General features: G+C 37.8%; 1 protein-coding gene across 3 annotated transcripts in view; it reads left to right on the plus strand.

Moving 5' to 3' along the window:
• arid3c (AT rich interactive domain 3C (BRIGHT-like)) overlaps nucleotides 1-15,556 on the plus strand; it is a 62,969-nt gene that overhangs the window by 21,986 nt on the left and 25,427 nt on the right. For all 3 annotated transcript variants that reach the window (XR_003841115.1, XM_029511351.1, XM_029511352.1), the window contains exon 3: nucleotides 14,633-14,705. Coding sequence is in view for 2 of the 3 variants with exons in the window: in XM_029511351.1 (XP_029367211.1) it covers nucleotides 14,633-14,705 (73 nt within the window). In the remaining variant the exon portion in view is untranslated. The remainder of the gene's footprint in view (nucleotides 1-14,632; nucleotides 14,706-15,556) is intronic.

Raw genomic sequence — 15,556 nt, forward strand, 5'->3', positions numbered from 1 at the left:
TTTGTACATGTTACACACACTGAAGAAGTCCATCATGGCCTTTTCAACTGCCAGGGCCTGGGTGACCACCAAATGCAGCTGGTGATTATAACAGCCCAGTTATAATCAGTTTCTGTACCTCCATGTTAACCCGACATGAGCGAGGCCCTATCATACACCTGACTGAGGATTTTCTGAGGGCTCACGCTAGCTGTGGTCAGTTCTTCTATGATGGTGTCAGTCAAAGTGACTGCATCTCCCTGATCAGCAGTGGCTATTGTTAGGAGGTGCTCAGTTGGCTCGCACAGTTCATTCAGAAAGCAGAGAACGATGGATATATTCTCTCTCCCTGTTGGATCTCTGTTTCTGTCCACTTTTAACGTGTAGAATGATTCACCAACTTCTTTCACAATGTCCTCTTTTACTAAAGCACTCATCACATCTATTGTGTTATTTTGAATGTCATGACTTGTGTATGTTGCATTATGAGGAATCGTTTTTGCTATATTTGCTAATTCAGCATCTTTCCTTAGTGCAAACTCAAATAGACACAAAAAATAGCCCACATCCATCCTCATTCATTCCACTGTATGCATCATGGTCACCTCTGAAGGGCAGTTGGTTCACAGAAAGGAACTCCACAACATCAATAATTGCAGACAGATAATATCTGTTGCACTGAAGTTGATCATTGTTGATTAGCGTTGAGATTTCCTTACTTGTATGAATCCGTCTTTCCTTGTCCCTCCACATGGCCTCACAAGTCTGGTGCGCTTTGGATGCAGCATGTTTGTTTAGTCCCTTTCCACTTTCCATTGCTAACTTCCAGTCATGGAAACAAGTTACACTGAAAATGCGATCACTGTGTCTGGGTCCCTGAAACATTCTGCATGGGTAGCAGTATGTAGCATCTGCTTGAACAGAATAATCCAGCCAGTGAAAGCTTCCTTACCAGGAACTGCAGAATGACCTTTTTTGTTATTTCACTTCAAGCCTCAAACCTGTTTGTTGTGGCAATTTGCAGCTCTAAACGTGTGTGTGTGTGTGTGTGTGTGTGTGTGTGCAGAGGGCAGGGTTATTTGGGGGTTTGGATAGCCACTGCAGTATGACTGGGGTTGAAAATGTCCAAAAGAAAAGTCTGCTTCTACTTTTTTGCAGTACTCTGTGGTTGTAGGCAGGATGACACTTAACTGAAGTTGGCCATGCTCTTCCTGACTGCCACTTCTCATATAATCCTGCAGCCAGACAGATGGAATCAAAAACATTAATTTCAGGAATAAAAACTTTTGCAGTTGATAATATGAAGAGATGACTGACTTCACTCACTTTAATTGCAATATCAGCTATTGAGAAATTCAACATAAAACCACAAATTCAGGGTGGCTCAGTGCCAGGCCAAGTAAAGGAGGAGTCAAGAGGATAAACATCCTCTGACCATGAATCTCTGAACCAAATTAAACCTGAATTTGAAACTGAAGTTTGATTAGATATAGCCTTCACTGAAACCCAGTAGAACAAAACAATAGCCTACAATTGCATCAAATGCCCTATAAAACTCCTCCCTGGTGGAGGGTCAGAGTTTTCTGGTCAGACTAAGATAACTCACCTAATCCAAGTTATTCCACTCAAACTCTCTCAGCTGGCAAAGGAAGGAGCCACTCTTCTCCACCTTCCTCTTCACTACTGCTCCTGTCTTGCGACTTATGCCACTTTTTGCAATGCACTTGGTTCCCTCCTCTGGATTGATCCTCACAAAGAATCTTTATGAAAAGCAAAAATACAGATAGGACAATCAATATACATTATATCTACATTATATCTAAATGGCTTGTTACAACTTTGAGAGGGTGAAAATGTTCCCTTTGAATTGACAGAGATATGTAACAAAAACATAGAAGCATCCGAAGAATGCTGACAATGAATCCGCAAAGCCCAGATGCTCTTCCAAAACGTAGGCATCCCTGCCATCCATGCTCACCATCCACTTAGCTGCAGAGAGAAATTTGTTCCCTTACGAAAAATCACATCTTGAAAGGGTCATACTTCACAAATCTTCTAAAAATTATAAATAAGTTACCGCTTACCAAGCAGTATTAGTCTTGGCATGGCAGGGTCATCTCTGTCTCAACTCATAGCTTTGTTGCATTTATCTTTAAAACACAAAAGAGTGTGAATAAAAATTATTTTGAAATACAGCTTTAAAAGATATATTTGATCCCATTCTATGTATTTCATTAGATAGCATCTGCCAAAGCAAAGAGTGAGTCCTCTTGTTCAAGGAAATACTTTGGGAGAAGCACTGCTGCAATGCCAGTCTGGCTCTGCTGCATGGCTGTAGTGCAGCTCTCAATGTCTCGAAGAAGATGCTGGATATCTCTATTCTGAGCCTGTCTTTGGAAGTTTATGATTCTCATCCCAGTAGATTGAAGCACCTCCCCTTAGTGACTAAGTTATCACAAAGTTATAGTGATAGAAAAGCTATAAAATGTGAAAAACTATGATATTACCACCTAATTGTCTCACTAAAATTCAGCAAAAAAGCAGCTAAAAAAGCTAAAGCAGAAGTGACGTAGGCAGAGGGAGAGCAGTGGACCTGGGCAATAGGAAAACAATGGATCCAAATCTCAGTTTTGACACAGAAGAACGCTACTTTCTTCACTTACAGTAAAAAAAAATATTGATACTGTTTATTTTATGGTTAAAAAATATACTCAATTTGATATTTTACTATAAAAGGGTTAGGGTTAGGGGTTAGGGTTTTAAAATAAATAATAAAAAAAAAACATTGTTTTACCTGAAAGTTTACATGAAAATTGTTACCAAACCAGCCACAAAAAACATCCACCATAAAATTTCAGATATAGAAACTCTTTATTTGAACAAACTGTAACAATTTGCCAAGAAACCTTTACGCTTAATTTGAGAACATTTTGAGAACAGTGCATGTTTTGGTAAAAATCTAACCATAAAGTGATATCAGTGTACATACAGTGTATCATTTTTACATTATCAAAATAAAATCATCCCTGAAGGAGAGCAAAAGTTTTAAATCTGGCATCATAAATCTAAAGAAATACTTTTCCCTATGACTGCAAGTGTTCTTTAAAAGATAACACTTGAGAGATACAAATCATATACTTAAGGAAAGCTTAATTATGCATAATTCATGCTGAATTACTACATGCACTAACAAAAGAGGGACAATTAATAATGAAGTCACTATAATTTTGTTCATACTTAATAGATTATCAACTAAGAATTATAAATCACACATACTTAATATGTTAATTGATATTTGACAAGATCATCTTGATTTCTTTCATATAAAAATTCATGAACAACACCTGAATCAAGGCATTATGCCTAATAGAATTTGTTGGTCACCTGATGGTATTATTTTGTTTTAGCAAGTGTCCTTTACACTCAATTGACCATTTATTGACACGGCCTGTGGCACACTGCTGAATTTAAAAATATCTGATTTTATCATATTCCACCCACTGTGTTGTTAATCTATCCAAGAATACCATTCAGTCTATTCCCTTAAAAGTTTTAAGGAAAATTAAGGTGTTGTCCATAAGCTTTTATACTTAAAAAAAAGACAATCAAGACAATTTAGTCAAATATCAAGTAACATATGAAGTAACTGTGAACTAACAATCCTTGTTTGATAATCTATTAAAGTCGAGCTGAAACAGCAATTCTGCAAAATGCATCCTTCATTAGTGCATGCAGTAATTTATTATGAATTATGCATTATGTAAGTATTACTTAAAGGAATACTTCAGTTTAAAAGAGAATTAATTCATTATCTAGTCACACTCATGCTGATTACAACTCCAGAGTAGTTTTTTAAATCAACAAAACACTAACAGCTTTCAGGATTTTTCCAAAACGATGGAAGTCTATAGAGATCTGTGGGAAAAAGCAGATGAGCAGACTGGAGACATATAATTATTTTTATCATGTTTTATCTGTATAGACTTCTGTTGTTTTGGAAGAAATGCTGAAAGCTGTTTTGCTCTGTAACTCCATTTTTATGGATTAAAAAACTACACGACTTCTCATCTGCATGAGGATGAGTTGATAATGTCTGAATTTAACTTTAAAGGGAACTATTCCTTTAAGTATATGAATTGTATACCTCCGCTTTCACTGATGCAGTTGGTGAGAGGTCAGAATAGTTGACATTAGTGCTGCTTGAGAAAATTGTCTTTGTGTGAGGAGCGGTGATGGCTGGCATTAGGGGAGTGACTCTGGGATGCCAGTGATCACTGTTTAGCCTCCTGGAGGTGTTGTGGGCCTAACTAGACGAAACACCGGTGAAAGGAGGTTCCCACCTGATGACCCCAAAGACAAGTTAGCTATCACTGCTCAGTGGCCTAGTTAGATATTGTCTGTAGGGCACATAGGCAGGGCAAAGTTTGTTGTAGGGAGTTAATCACTGAGTCTGGTCCATCTGGTCCAACAGTTGCACAAGTTTTTGTGTTTACTCTGAATAAAAACCTCCAGTTAAATGTTACCATTTTAATCTCAGACATTCCTGGAACTAGCAAATTTACCTCAACTTGTTTAAAGTACAAAACCAGTGCAGTAAAGCTGAACATGTTCAAACTGTACAAGACAATTTATCTAGTAAAACTATACATCTTGTAAAACCTTCAGAAATGTTACTAACACAGCATCTGCAGTGTATATAACATCCAGTTTACCTATTATCATATCATCCTTCAACATCACTGGAAGGTCCACTCATGGGATTGACTGAGAGCACTTTTCTCTTCTTCTTCTTCCACTACACTTTGGTGCCTTTCTCTGGATTTATTGAAAAGAAACACCTTTATGAAAGAGAGAGAGAGAACAACTTCAGGTGGGATATGAAATGCCTTGCATTTTCTAATGTTATAAAAAGAAAGACATTTTACCGTTGGAGGAACTCCAGTGTAGACTGTAGTTCCACTGGGTAGTGTACGTTGAAGCAGTAGTAACTGCCAAATATCAGGCAGATGGCAGATGTGAAGGAAGTAATGTGGTCATTGACAACCTCTTTGTCGATGCTCAACATAAATGTCTCAGCGGCAAAGCAGGAGGACCCTAAGAATAAACTACATTAAAAAAAAAAAAAAACTTTAATGACAAGGGCTTCAGTATCAACTATGAATAGAAATTCAATGGTACTTATTTCAATATCGAATGAGAGTCATACAATTGGCAGAACTTGTAATCAGGTAAAATGTTAGCCAGTGTCTCAAAGTGTCTCAAACATGAAAGTAAACAAGCCAAGAGTACAAGTGGGTGTTAATATACTGGTGGAGAGAGCTTGCAGGTTTGGTTCAATTTACTTACCACACACAATAAGGCAAGGGGTTGGTGGCACACTCTCCATCTGAATCTCCTCAGCAAGGCTTGTATTCTCAACAAAATGGAACAGGTGCTCTTCCTTCTCATCCAAATGAGCCAGTAAAAGAAGCACCATCTGTATGACCTCTTCTGAGCAACCAGTGGACTGGCCTCTTTCAGTCTGAAGCTTGAGAAGAGCATCCAGAACTTGTTTGTGTTTATGTGCATCAACACGTTTGAAGAAGTTCAAGAGATGTGCCCCCTTTTTGTCCACATTGGCAAGGAAGGACTCAATCAAACTCACGCCAGTCAGTTCTTGGAAGTGTGCTGCCATACCGACTTCCTTAAACAAAAATGGCCACTCCTGGCTTAATTTCTGGATGCTTGCACCATTATTGATCTCTTAGCTTAGGCTGCGTGAAATAACTGGACTTCATTCATTCTTTCACAGCATCTGAATTGAAGTTCATTTCTTCAAATGTTTCGGCATCCAGTTGACAAAGCCATATGTGTCTTGAACACTTGCTCTTTGTTCAGCAGACATTTCATTGGTGTCATCATCTGATGCTGCTTTGCGTTTCTTTATCTTTGGTGTGTCAGATCGTTTGACATTAGCAACTCTTGACTGGAGTTGCTTTGCCAGGGAATGAAGGGAAGTCCAATAACATCACCATCAATCACATCTTGAAGAGACTTTGGATACCTGGCCACCATCTTTTTTGGTATCTCTGTGGTGTTGTGTTTGGTTGAATTCTTACAAATCTTCATCATCTCGGAGACCACAAGCCTTATAATTTCTCGTTGTAGTCAGGCACTTGGCCTTTTCTGTCTTTCTAAACTCTGTACTAACTCTTCAGGGAGCTTCTGCCATGGTATCTGAAAAGTGTCTACCAAGTTTTGCAAACATGAATAACACCTTCCTGAGGATGATGATGTAGCTGTGGATGATGCTGGTGAGGGAGTGACTGGGGAGAGCGAGGGAGAGGAACATGCCAGGGCTGGAGTTGGAGTGGATGACTCTGTAAAAGTACAACAAAAGAGATTTGAAATCATTAAACCTTTAATGTTTTTCTACTCTGTAACAGAATGTAGCACACTGACAAATTTCTAGACAGTAGGCTGCAAAATATTAGCAAAAAAATTATTGCATTTATTTTGACCCATTGCATTTAGAGCATTGTGCAGCCCTATAAGAGAAGTGTGCTGTGTTGTGGTGGCAATGATTTAGACTCACTGTTTTGAGCCCAGGCAGCAACCAGTCTTATGGCAGCAAGTCTCCCTCTGCAATGTATTGTAAATTAGAAGAAACCTTGGCATGGCCAAATTCCTTCAAATCCTTCTCTGTACACAATAAAACCAGCTGCAAGTGGTCAACATTTGATCGTACATGGGGGGTGGGGGCATGTTGAGTAGAGCGAAGTACATAGCCAAAACCTTGTGCATCTTTTTTGCAGAAGACCAATGGGTTCACAACTTCGAACGCATCCTGGTATAAAACCAGCGTGAGACAACTTGGGTTTTCCTGAAAAAATGTGTTAGACATAAACACCTTACTATCACAACTGTCAGAGAACATCTTTATTATTAGGCTCCACTAACTTGAGCCCCTGCCAAAATTCTCACCCCAGCATACCCTTTAAAGTTTTTAGCACAGTAAGATAATGGGCACACCTCTCTGTCCTGTTCTCATCTCTGCCCAACACAATTTTGTTGGGCTCCAAAAATTTAAACATGTCTTTAAAGCACTAGGTTCTCAAGTAAGCAGTTCTCATGGCAAGCTGTAAACCAGTCAGATTGTTTAATTGTGTCACAGATTTTTACAATGTCTTCATCTGAAACCGATATATCTTTTAGAAGTAAGTTCAGTCAATTGAAAGCATGTCTGTCACAACTCATGTATATTCTGCATTTCTTCAACAATGTCTTGAATGGTAGACACTGGAAGAAGATGCTGTCCCTGTAGTTTCATGTAAAACATACATATATTTCTCAGATACAGTTCGCTGAAATTAGACCAAATTTTACCATTTTACCAAATTAGACCCATCCCCTACAGTGTCTTCAGCATCTGACACACGGCTGCCCATGTGTTAGATTGAGGTTGGTCCCTCCATGGTACAAAGCATGGTACACAAGCTTTCAACCCAATGGAGGTTGGGTCACTTGTAGTGGGACTCTCACAGTGTGTACCTGAGATTGATGCACAAATTACATTTTCTGACCACTGTCTGTGCTTTCTGGACATGTGAGAAGTAAAAGATGTTTTTGCAGTGAATACACTTTTGCATCCTCTCACTGGGCAGGCTACCTGACGCCCCTCTGCTATGTGCTCCTTTAAGTGGGCAACCAACGGTTCCCTCACACTGGCGTTCACAAAGTGAAACGGTGCATTTTAATGGCATTAAGGTCACATCCTGAGTAACGGTTGGTGTACTGTTGTGGTGACAAGAGAAGTGCAACTTTAAAGCTGTATAGCCTGAAAACACCTGCTTAAAATTTCTTCCAACGCATTTAAAAATATGTTGGGGTTCATTGCGGTGCAGTTTCCAATGCAAAACTTATGCTTTTACAGCCTGAACGTTTTCTCCACATATGTTACAAGAATACATGTCTGACAGTCAAATACACTGAGGTTATATTCACAATAAACACAAGCAGCACGGTTAGCTAACCACAGGCTTCAGCACATTGACGGATCCCGCTTTCACCCTCTGTCTTCTAAATATGTTTGAACATGTATTGTAGATATTTCCAGGCTGTTAAAAAAGTCTAATGTAGCTAGACGTAAAGGCATTGTTAGCTGTCTGTAATGCAACTCTCTTGATAAGCTGAATAAACCCAATTCAGCTAAAGCCTTTAACTTGTGTTGATTTACTTAAGGTTACTTAAGACAGGTTCAACTTCCGGCTGAGGCAAATTCCTAAAAATCCAGACCGCTGATGATGAAGCTCCTCCGGCGAAGACTGTGGACTTGAATGGGTGAATTTGGAAACTAACCTAACCTTGTACGGCGTTGGTCAGAGGTTAACCGGTCATGGGAGTCAGATACAATGCGCTGATTGGCCTATTTGAAATTTGGCGCATTAATATGGACAAATGAACAATCCCAAGCTGTAGGGGAGCAATACTTACTCAGTTTCGAGGTGCTGTTAAAGTCATTCCCATAATTTGAGATGCTTTTAAATTTAGCAGGTAGGGGATGCTATTAGAATCAATCAGATGTTTTGAGAGGCTTTTAAAATCATTCAAATGGTTTTCATTATATAAATTGAATTTACCTCTGGATGGTAACTAAAGAGGGACTGTAGGCCTACAGAAAGAACAGACCACAGGTTAATGTTTTAAAATTTTCTATATTTTGACATAAAAATTTAATTTAACACCCAACAATTCACTTGATGATATAGTACACATATAGTTCACAATAGCCTAATGGGTGTATATGGAGGCCTTGCTCTACTTAAAGCTCCTTTTTGGGCTGTTTTAAACAAACCTGGCAAAAAATTTTGGAAACTTGTGATTGATCAATTATTTCTCTGTTGTTATAATGCTAATTGGCATTGTATTTTATATCGTTGGAAAGTCTGTTCATTAATGATGTCCAACTTGCAGTGGCGATTCTAGAGTCTGTTCAAGCCCTGGGAAGGGTTTAAATTAAAAAGGGGACCCCTCGATCCAGCGTTAATCACTATTATATTATAAATATCTTGACACCAACAAAAATTGCAAAATATATGCATGTTTTAATTCCAGAGGTTCATATGAGAGTTATTTCCAAGAAATTAATTTAAATAGCATTTAAAAACAACATTTAAAGGTAATTTTTTTTCTTAAGATTGAAATTGTTATGGTAATTCATTGTAAATAGTGGGGCAGCATAGCTAAATATTGTTAATTTTATGAATTAGAATTCTAACAAAGAGAGAAATAATCTACCAAATAGAAAATTTCAGACCATTTTTGCTGAGTTTATTACAGCATAGTTCTGTTAATAGTTCATAGACAATATCTATAGATGCATAGGACCCTATATTAAATATCAGCAAATAATATTATTTAAACATATGTTTTTCATTGAAATAAACATTACTTTACAAACATACCATATTTTTAACATATTCTTCCTGTAGAAATGAAGGTATCATTTTGCAGAATTTTTAACAGTTGTATACTGTAAATTCAAACGTACACATCAGCAAAATCTTTAATTTAGGCAGAATAATGCCGTTAATTTTAGGGCAATTACTCTTTTCCATAATTTTTTTTTTCACAGAAAAAAACATATTACCACTGTAAAAATTTAAGTTATGTATTGATGTATTATTATGTATTAAATGTATTTACTATGGTGATATACTATTTTAGATTTTACGGCTTTTGACTGTTCTTTACTGTAATTTCTACAGACTTTTTTAACAAAGTACATAATAATGCTGAATGTTCAGCATATTTGTAAAACTCCGGCACAACTGAAGCCTGCTTCGGACAACAAAGCTGAGGAGGCTGTGTGCACCGAAGGCACCACACCCGGTGTCAGTCGCACATGGGTCTTGCTTCAGCATTCCCATATTGAACTCCATCAGATCACTTGTTTGATAATCCTCAGGTTTAAAAGGTCGTTTGTCGTAGCTGACGCAGCCGTGAAGTCCCGTCTCTTCAGCTGCACAAAACGCACCCTGGCACAAAAGATAGCGCCGTTTTTTTTCCTGTTAGGAACCCTGTGGACTCGATGTCCTGACAGGTGGAGTTTGTGCAGCCTCCACAAATGCAATAATTTACCTTGATAATGATGCAATAAATTCTACTGAAAACATACTGACTCTCTGACTGAGAACTACCTACTCCCATACTGAGTGATGGCAGAGCCTAGCATATAGCTCCCTCTGCCTACGTCATATGACGCGGTGTTGAAAAAAAAAAAAAGAGCGTTTTTAGAGGCTTAGCCCAAAACTGCCCAAAAAAATTGCAATCTTATGTTTTGAATTTATTTTTATTTTTTTTTCAAATCTCCATTAACTTTTCAAAGGGTATTTTTTTTAGACAGAATTGTATATACTTCGAAAAAAATAACTTGCAATATGCACTTTAATACTCCTGGAAAATTGCTTCAGTGGAAGCTAGCTAACGTTGTGTGAGCGTTATCTGCCCTGGATGTGAGACTGTGAGACTAGCATAGCGGACACGGCAGACATTTTCTCAGCTAACACAATCATTAACGGCATTTATATCACGTCATTACGCTATCTTTAACCTTTCCCTCTTTCATTCTTATCGTCTGCTACTTACTTTCAATCTCTGATTGTCTCTCCTCGAACTTTGAGAAACTCTGACTCAAACCACGGTGTCTTGCCGCTGAATCCGCCTGCACTTGACTGATCCGACAGAGGTCTCCCGCTCTCCCAGGTGATATTTTTTTGCGAACAAATTATTTTCATCCGAGTATAAGCGGCGTACGTTACCGGCGCCTCCAGGCCACCACGGATTCCTCAGTCGAACAAGTGTAAATTCCGCCCAGCCTGAAAGTAGGTCTGGTGATGTGTGTGAGAGGAAAATGACTGTGTCTATTAATAAAAGCTCAAACAAGGGCGGAAAAAATACAGTATCATAAATCAATTTTTATTGTATGTTGTGGATGTCGTTACTGAAACTTCGCATGATGCAGTGCAAATTACAGTACTTGTGTTTACAGTATCAAAATGGCTGAAAAGTGGTAAATTACTATTTATTTTACAGCTAAGTCTAACAGTGTAGGAAAAGCTTAAATGAGTTCAATGCACAACTATGGCGTTTGCTGACAATATCTAAATTAATATTGACATCACACATTCTCATGAGTTTATCTGTACTGAGTACTTAATCTTTTAAACACTTTCAGATAGAAACTGTGAGGCACTGAAATGCAAAATGAAGGTGGCTGTAGATCAAAACACCTAAAACCAGATTTTGGGCTTGGGGCTGATTTATAATCTCCATGCAACCTCTCCTCATATAATGAATGTGCGTAAGAGGTGTAGAATTGTCTCATTCATCCTGCTGCAGCCAGGTTTCAGTGAAACAAAACAGGTCAATATGATAATCAGTTATCAAATCATTCACCAGCAGCAATTTGGATGATAGCAACTGAATATTCTCTAATCCACATTTGATTGTTCATCCAAATCTGTGATTATTTTAATTTCAGTTATTTTTCCTTTGTAGATCCTCTTCCTTTACTTACTATAATTTACTTAGGTTTCTGTGGTCAGGGGACAGACATGTTAAACTACAGCTCAGCCTCCTGGTCTTGACTCAGGGCTGGGGTTTTAACCTTCAACTAAATTTTCAGATTTCTAGATATGAGACTGGCACAATCCATGTTGGAATGAATACAATGTCTCCTAATTAGAACAGGTCCCCCTTAGGAAGTCCTCCAGTAACTATAACCTCATAACAATCAGCAGTAGAATGATGACAATATGATACTGTATATTATGTCATCACTCATCAGATTGGGCAGTGGTCCATAGAAAATGATGTGGTACAACATCAGCTTTGCATAGTTAGATACCGACTCCACATTGTGGAGTCGGTATTTATATGAATATTTCGAAATATATGAATATTTGTGTCGGGAACGGGCAGCACGGCTGCGTAGTGGTTAGCACTGTCGCCCGACTCCACATTGTGGAGTCGGTATTTGGCCCACACTGTCTACATGGAGTAGAAAGACCAGGAGAGACAGAAGGTGAGTGACAGACCATTGCTAATCGCAAGGCTATTTTAGTTAACACAACTGAAGAATTGCCTATATAAATTGGGAAATAAAAGTTGAGTGCTAAAGATACTGTGATTGTATAACACTGTCTAATAGAAGCTCATCATGGATTAATTAGTTAAGTCAGGATTTTAATCAACTGTGCATCAGAGAAACAGCCTGAGCAATGACGTTACAAACTGTGGGTTTAATGTCTTTCAGTTTGGACTTAAGCTTTGAATCCTATTAAAATTTGGTGAATCTTGGTGAGACTTAATGTGATAAAAATTGTCATATTTGTTGAGGTTTCAGTAGTTTAATTTACCTTCTGAAATTACTTCTTTATTCTAGTTATCATGGTCGATGCTTGTGTCTGTCTCTCCTAAGTGGAAGCCAAGCTGTAAATGGAAACACAAGAGACTTGAGTGAAATATATGAATATTTGTGTCGGGAACGGGCAGCACGGCTGCGTAGTGGTTAGCCCCACAATAAGAAGGTCGCGGCCTGGGTCCTTTCTGTGTGGAGTTTGCATGTTCTCCCCGTGTCTGCATGGGTTTCCTCCGGGTACTCCAGTTTCCTCCCACGTCCAAAGACATGCATGTATAGGTTAACTGGAGACTCTAAATTGACCATAGGTGTGAATGTGAGCGTAAGTGGTTGTTTGTCTCTGTTTGTCCTTGTGTTTTATTCATAAGAGCGATGTGATAAGATAAGATAAGATAAGATAAGATAAGATAGACTTTATTAATCCCTTGGGAGGTCTCCGTCAGGGAAATTGTTGTTCCAGCAGGTACAGCACCGACAAGAACAGTAAAAGAAAGCACACAGTTTGAAATATATAAACAGCAAATGTACAACCATAAATAAATATTCAGTTTTTTTTTTTAGTGTCCCATCTTCTCCAATCCCTCTTTCTTCCTGCTACTCCTCCCCCTCCCACCTAGTGCAGAGTTATACAGTTTTATTGCTCGGGGGACAAAGGAGTGCAGTGCTCACGCCAGTTTGTGTGTTAATACACAGAAAAAAATTTGACTTTGGATGTAAATTGTTAACCCTAAATTTATGAATTCTTCTCAAGTTATATTTGTGATTTGGTAGAACCAAAAAAATAAATATTTAGAATAAATATCAATTATACCAAAAGCCAAAATTAGCATTCACTCAAAGCAAAACTATTATTTAGCGTAATGGCCATAAACTATATTTTTACTTTGCTACAACCAAATTTTTTCTGTTTTTTAAAACTTAATATTTACCCTTAAATCTAAGTCCTGTTTTTACTTTAGAATAAACTAATAAAATTTTTTGCAATTTTGCAATTCAATAGGTTTTCGAAGTCATTTACAAATGGATCAGAATTATTATGTGTAAGTTAAAATCACCAGTTACTATGATATGATTATAAGTGGAGTGGATAATTGGTGAAAGGTCAGAGAGTTTGGTGATAAACGAGGTAGGAGGTTTTGGTGGTCTAGAAATTTTAACGCAGAGTATATTTAGATTGCTGCTAACGCATGCTATTCAAAGACTGTCTAATCATTCAGTGGAACATACTTTGTTGTTATTGAGCTGCAGACAAAAATGTAGTTCCGCCACCTGTTCTACTTTCCCTAATAGAAAATAAAACTGAAAAATTTGGTTTGGAGGCCTCGGCCAGAACAGATGGTGGATCAGTGCCAAGCCAGGTTTAAGTCAAAAGAAGACAGTTGATCTTATAATCACTCATAATAAACGTTTTTTTCGCTAATGAGCAAACATTTAAAAGTGCCATATTGTAGGTGACAGTTGAGTTATATAAAGGGATGGTTGTATGTGGTTTTATGTCTGGTGCTGGATGTAGGAGGTGAAGACAATGCAGTTCAGGTGTCCTGCAGTCACTGCGTACAGTATGGGAGGATCTGTTTGTGATGATGGTCCGGATGGGTTGTGCTGGCATTGAAATATCAGTCATCAGTCATCATCAGTTGTGTAGAATTGACAGCGTGCTGGATGTTAACTGCTAAAACATGGGAGCCTAGTCTGCTCAGGTGAACTCCAGGCTCCTCCTCCTTTTGTCTTTTGCTAACATACATTAATATATCTCACACTAAAATCCTATTTAAAAGCTTGACTTTCTTTTAGACGCTGATTACAGTTTCCAGGTGTAGTTTGCTTCAGCTGTAATACAGTGTGTGTGTAGACTCTGAAGTTACAAATGTATTTCAGATGGATTAACTCATTATGTGCAGAATCTTTGGTTGCAGGTGTGGTACAAGTGGGCCACATAAAATTACATGGTGGGCCACATCTGGCCCACGTGCCTTGAGTTTGACACATACAGTATGAACTAGAGCAAGGACCAAGAGAACACACATCATGGCTTTCTGTTTAGTTTAGTTTTTTTTTTGTTTGTTTGTTTTTTTTTTGGAGTTCGGTCATGTTTTCAGTGATGGTTTTGCTTATGTTGGTTTGTGCTTCCACATTTGTGGTGTCAGATCAGCAGCTGCTGTGTCACACAGTGATTGCTGTGTAAGAACATCCCAAAACCACTGATGGAGCAAATGTGATCTGAATGATTAATTGGCTTTCTTTGTTTTGCAGTTGTATGAACTGGACAACGATGAAAAGCGCAAAGAGTTTCTTGACGACCTTTTCAGTTTCATGCAGAAACGAGGTAAGTGATTGCCACTTCAATAACAGAGTCTTTCAGATGTCTGCTCAGCTCTCATAATATGATGTGAATGTGGGTCTTCAAGATTTCAGGCTTGTATAGGAGCATACGGTTCAGACACAGGGCTTTGGTGAAAGCTTGCTGATAACAACACCTGAGTTAATGAAACAACAATTTGGATAATTTTTACTTTGGTTTCAAATAAGCTGTTATTTCCCTGTTCTGTTTCCTTTGAGTGAGAAAATACTAGTTGAGAACAGTTAGACCAATCATTCACTTTAATTCAAATTGAAAAAGAAAATCCTCCCTTGGATGAATTGTTATTCTTTTCACAAACATTATTACATTCTCATGCTTTTATATCTAGGTGTGTCACAAATTTTATGAAACAACCAAGTTACAAAAGAAAAAAGCATACAATCATTCTGACCTTCTCTTTACACCTGTCAAAACATAATCAATACTCCAAATAATGTAATAAATATTCATCCAAATCTAAGATTTCTCCAACGGGTTAGTTTCATAATACTACCTCTAGGAAATATTATGATGATATGAAGCTGCTGACTCATACAGACAATATTTGAAAGTACACATTGTTGTCATCATTACCAGCATTTTTTTCATCTTTCAAATAATTATTCTGAGGAGAACTCTGTAATTGAAATGTCAGCTACAGTTAGTGTGTTTAGACTAAAAAAATTGAATTTGAATTTTGAATTGAAATATTATCTTAGTCATAGTATGGCCAAGTGCAATGTCTAACTCATAGGAGCAATATGATGTTTTGCACATTATTAAGTTTATCTTTGAAACACAAGTTGAACATCTCAATAAAAGCACAATAAGAATCC

Source organism: Echeneis naucrates, chromosome 9 (genome assembly GCF_900963305.1).
Source record: "Echeneis naucrates chromosome 9, fEcheNa1.1, whole genome shotgun sequence".
Taxonomy (NCBI): Eukaryota; Metazoa; Chordata; class Actinopteri; order Carangiformes; family Echeneidae; genus Echeneis; species Echeneis naucrates.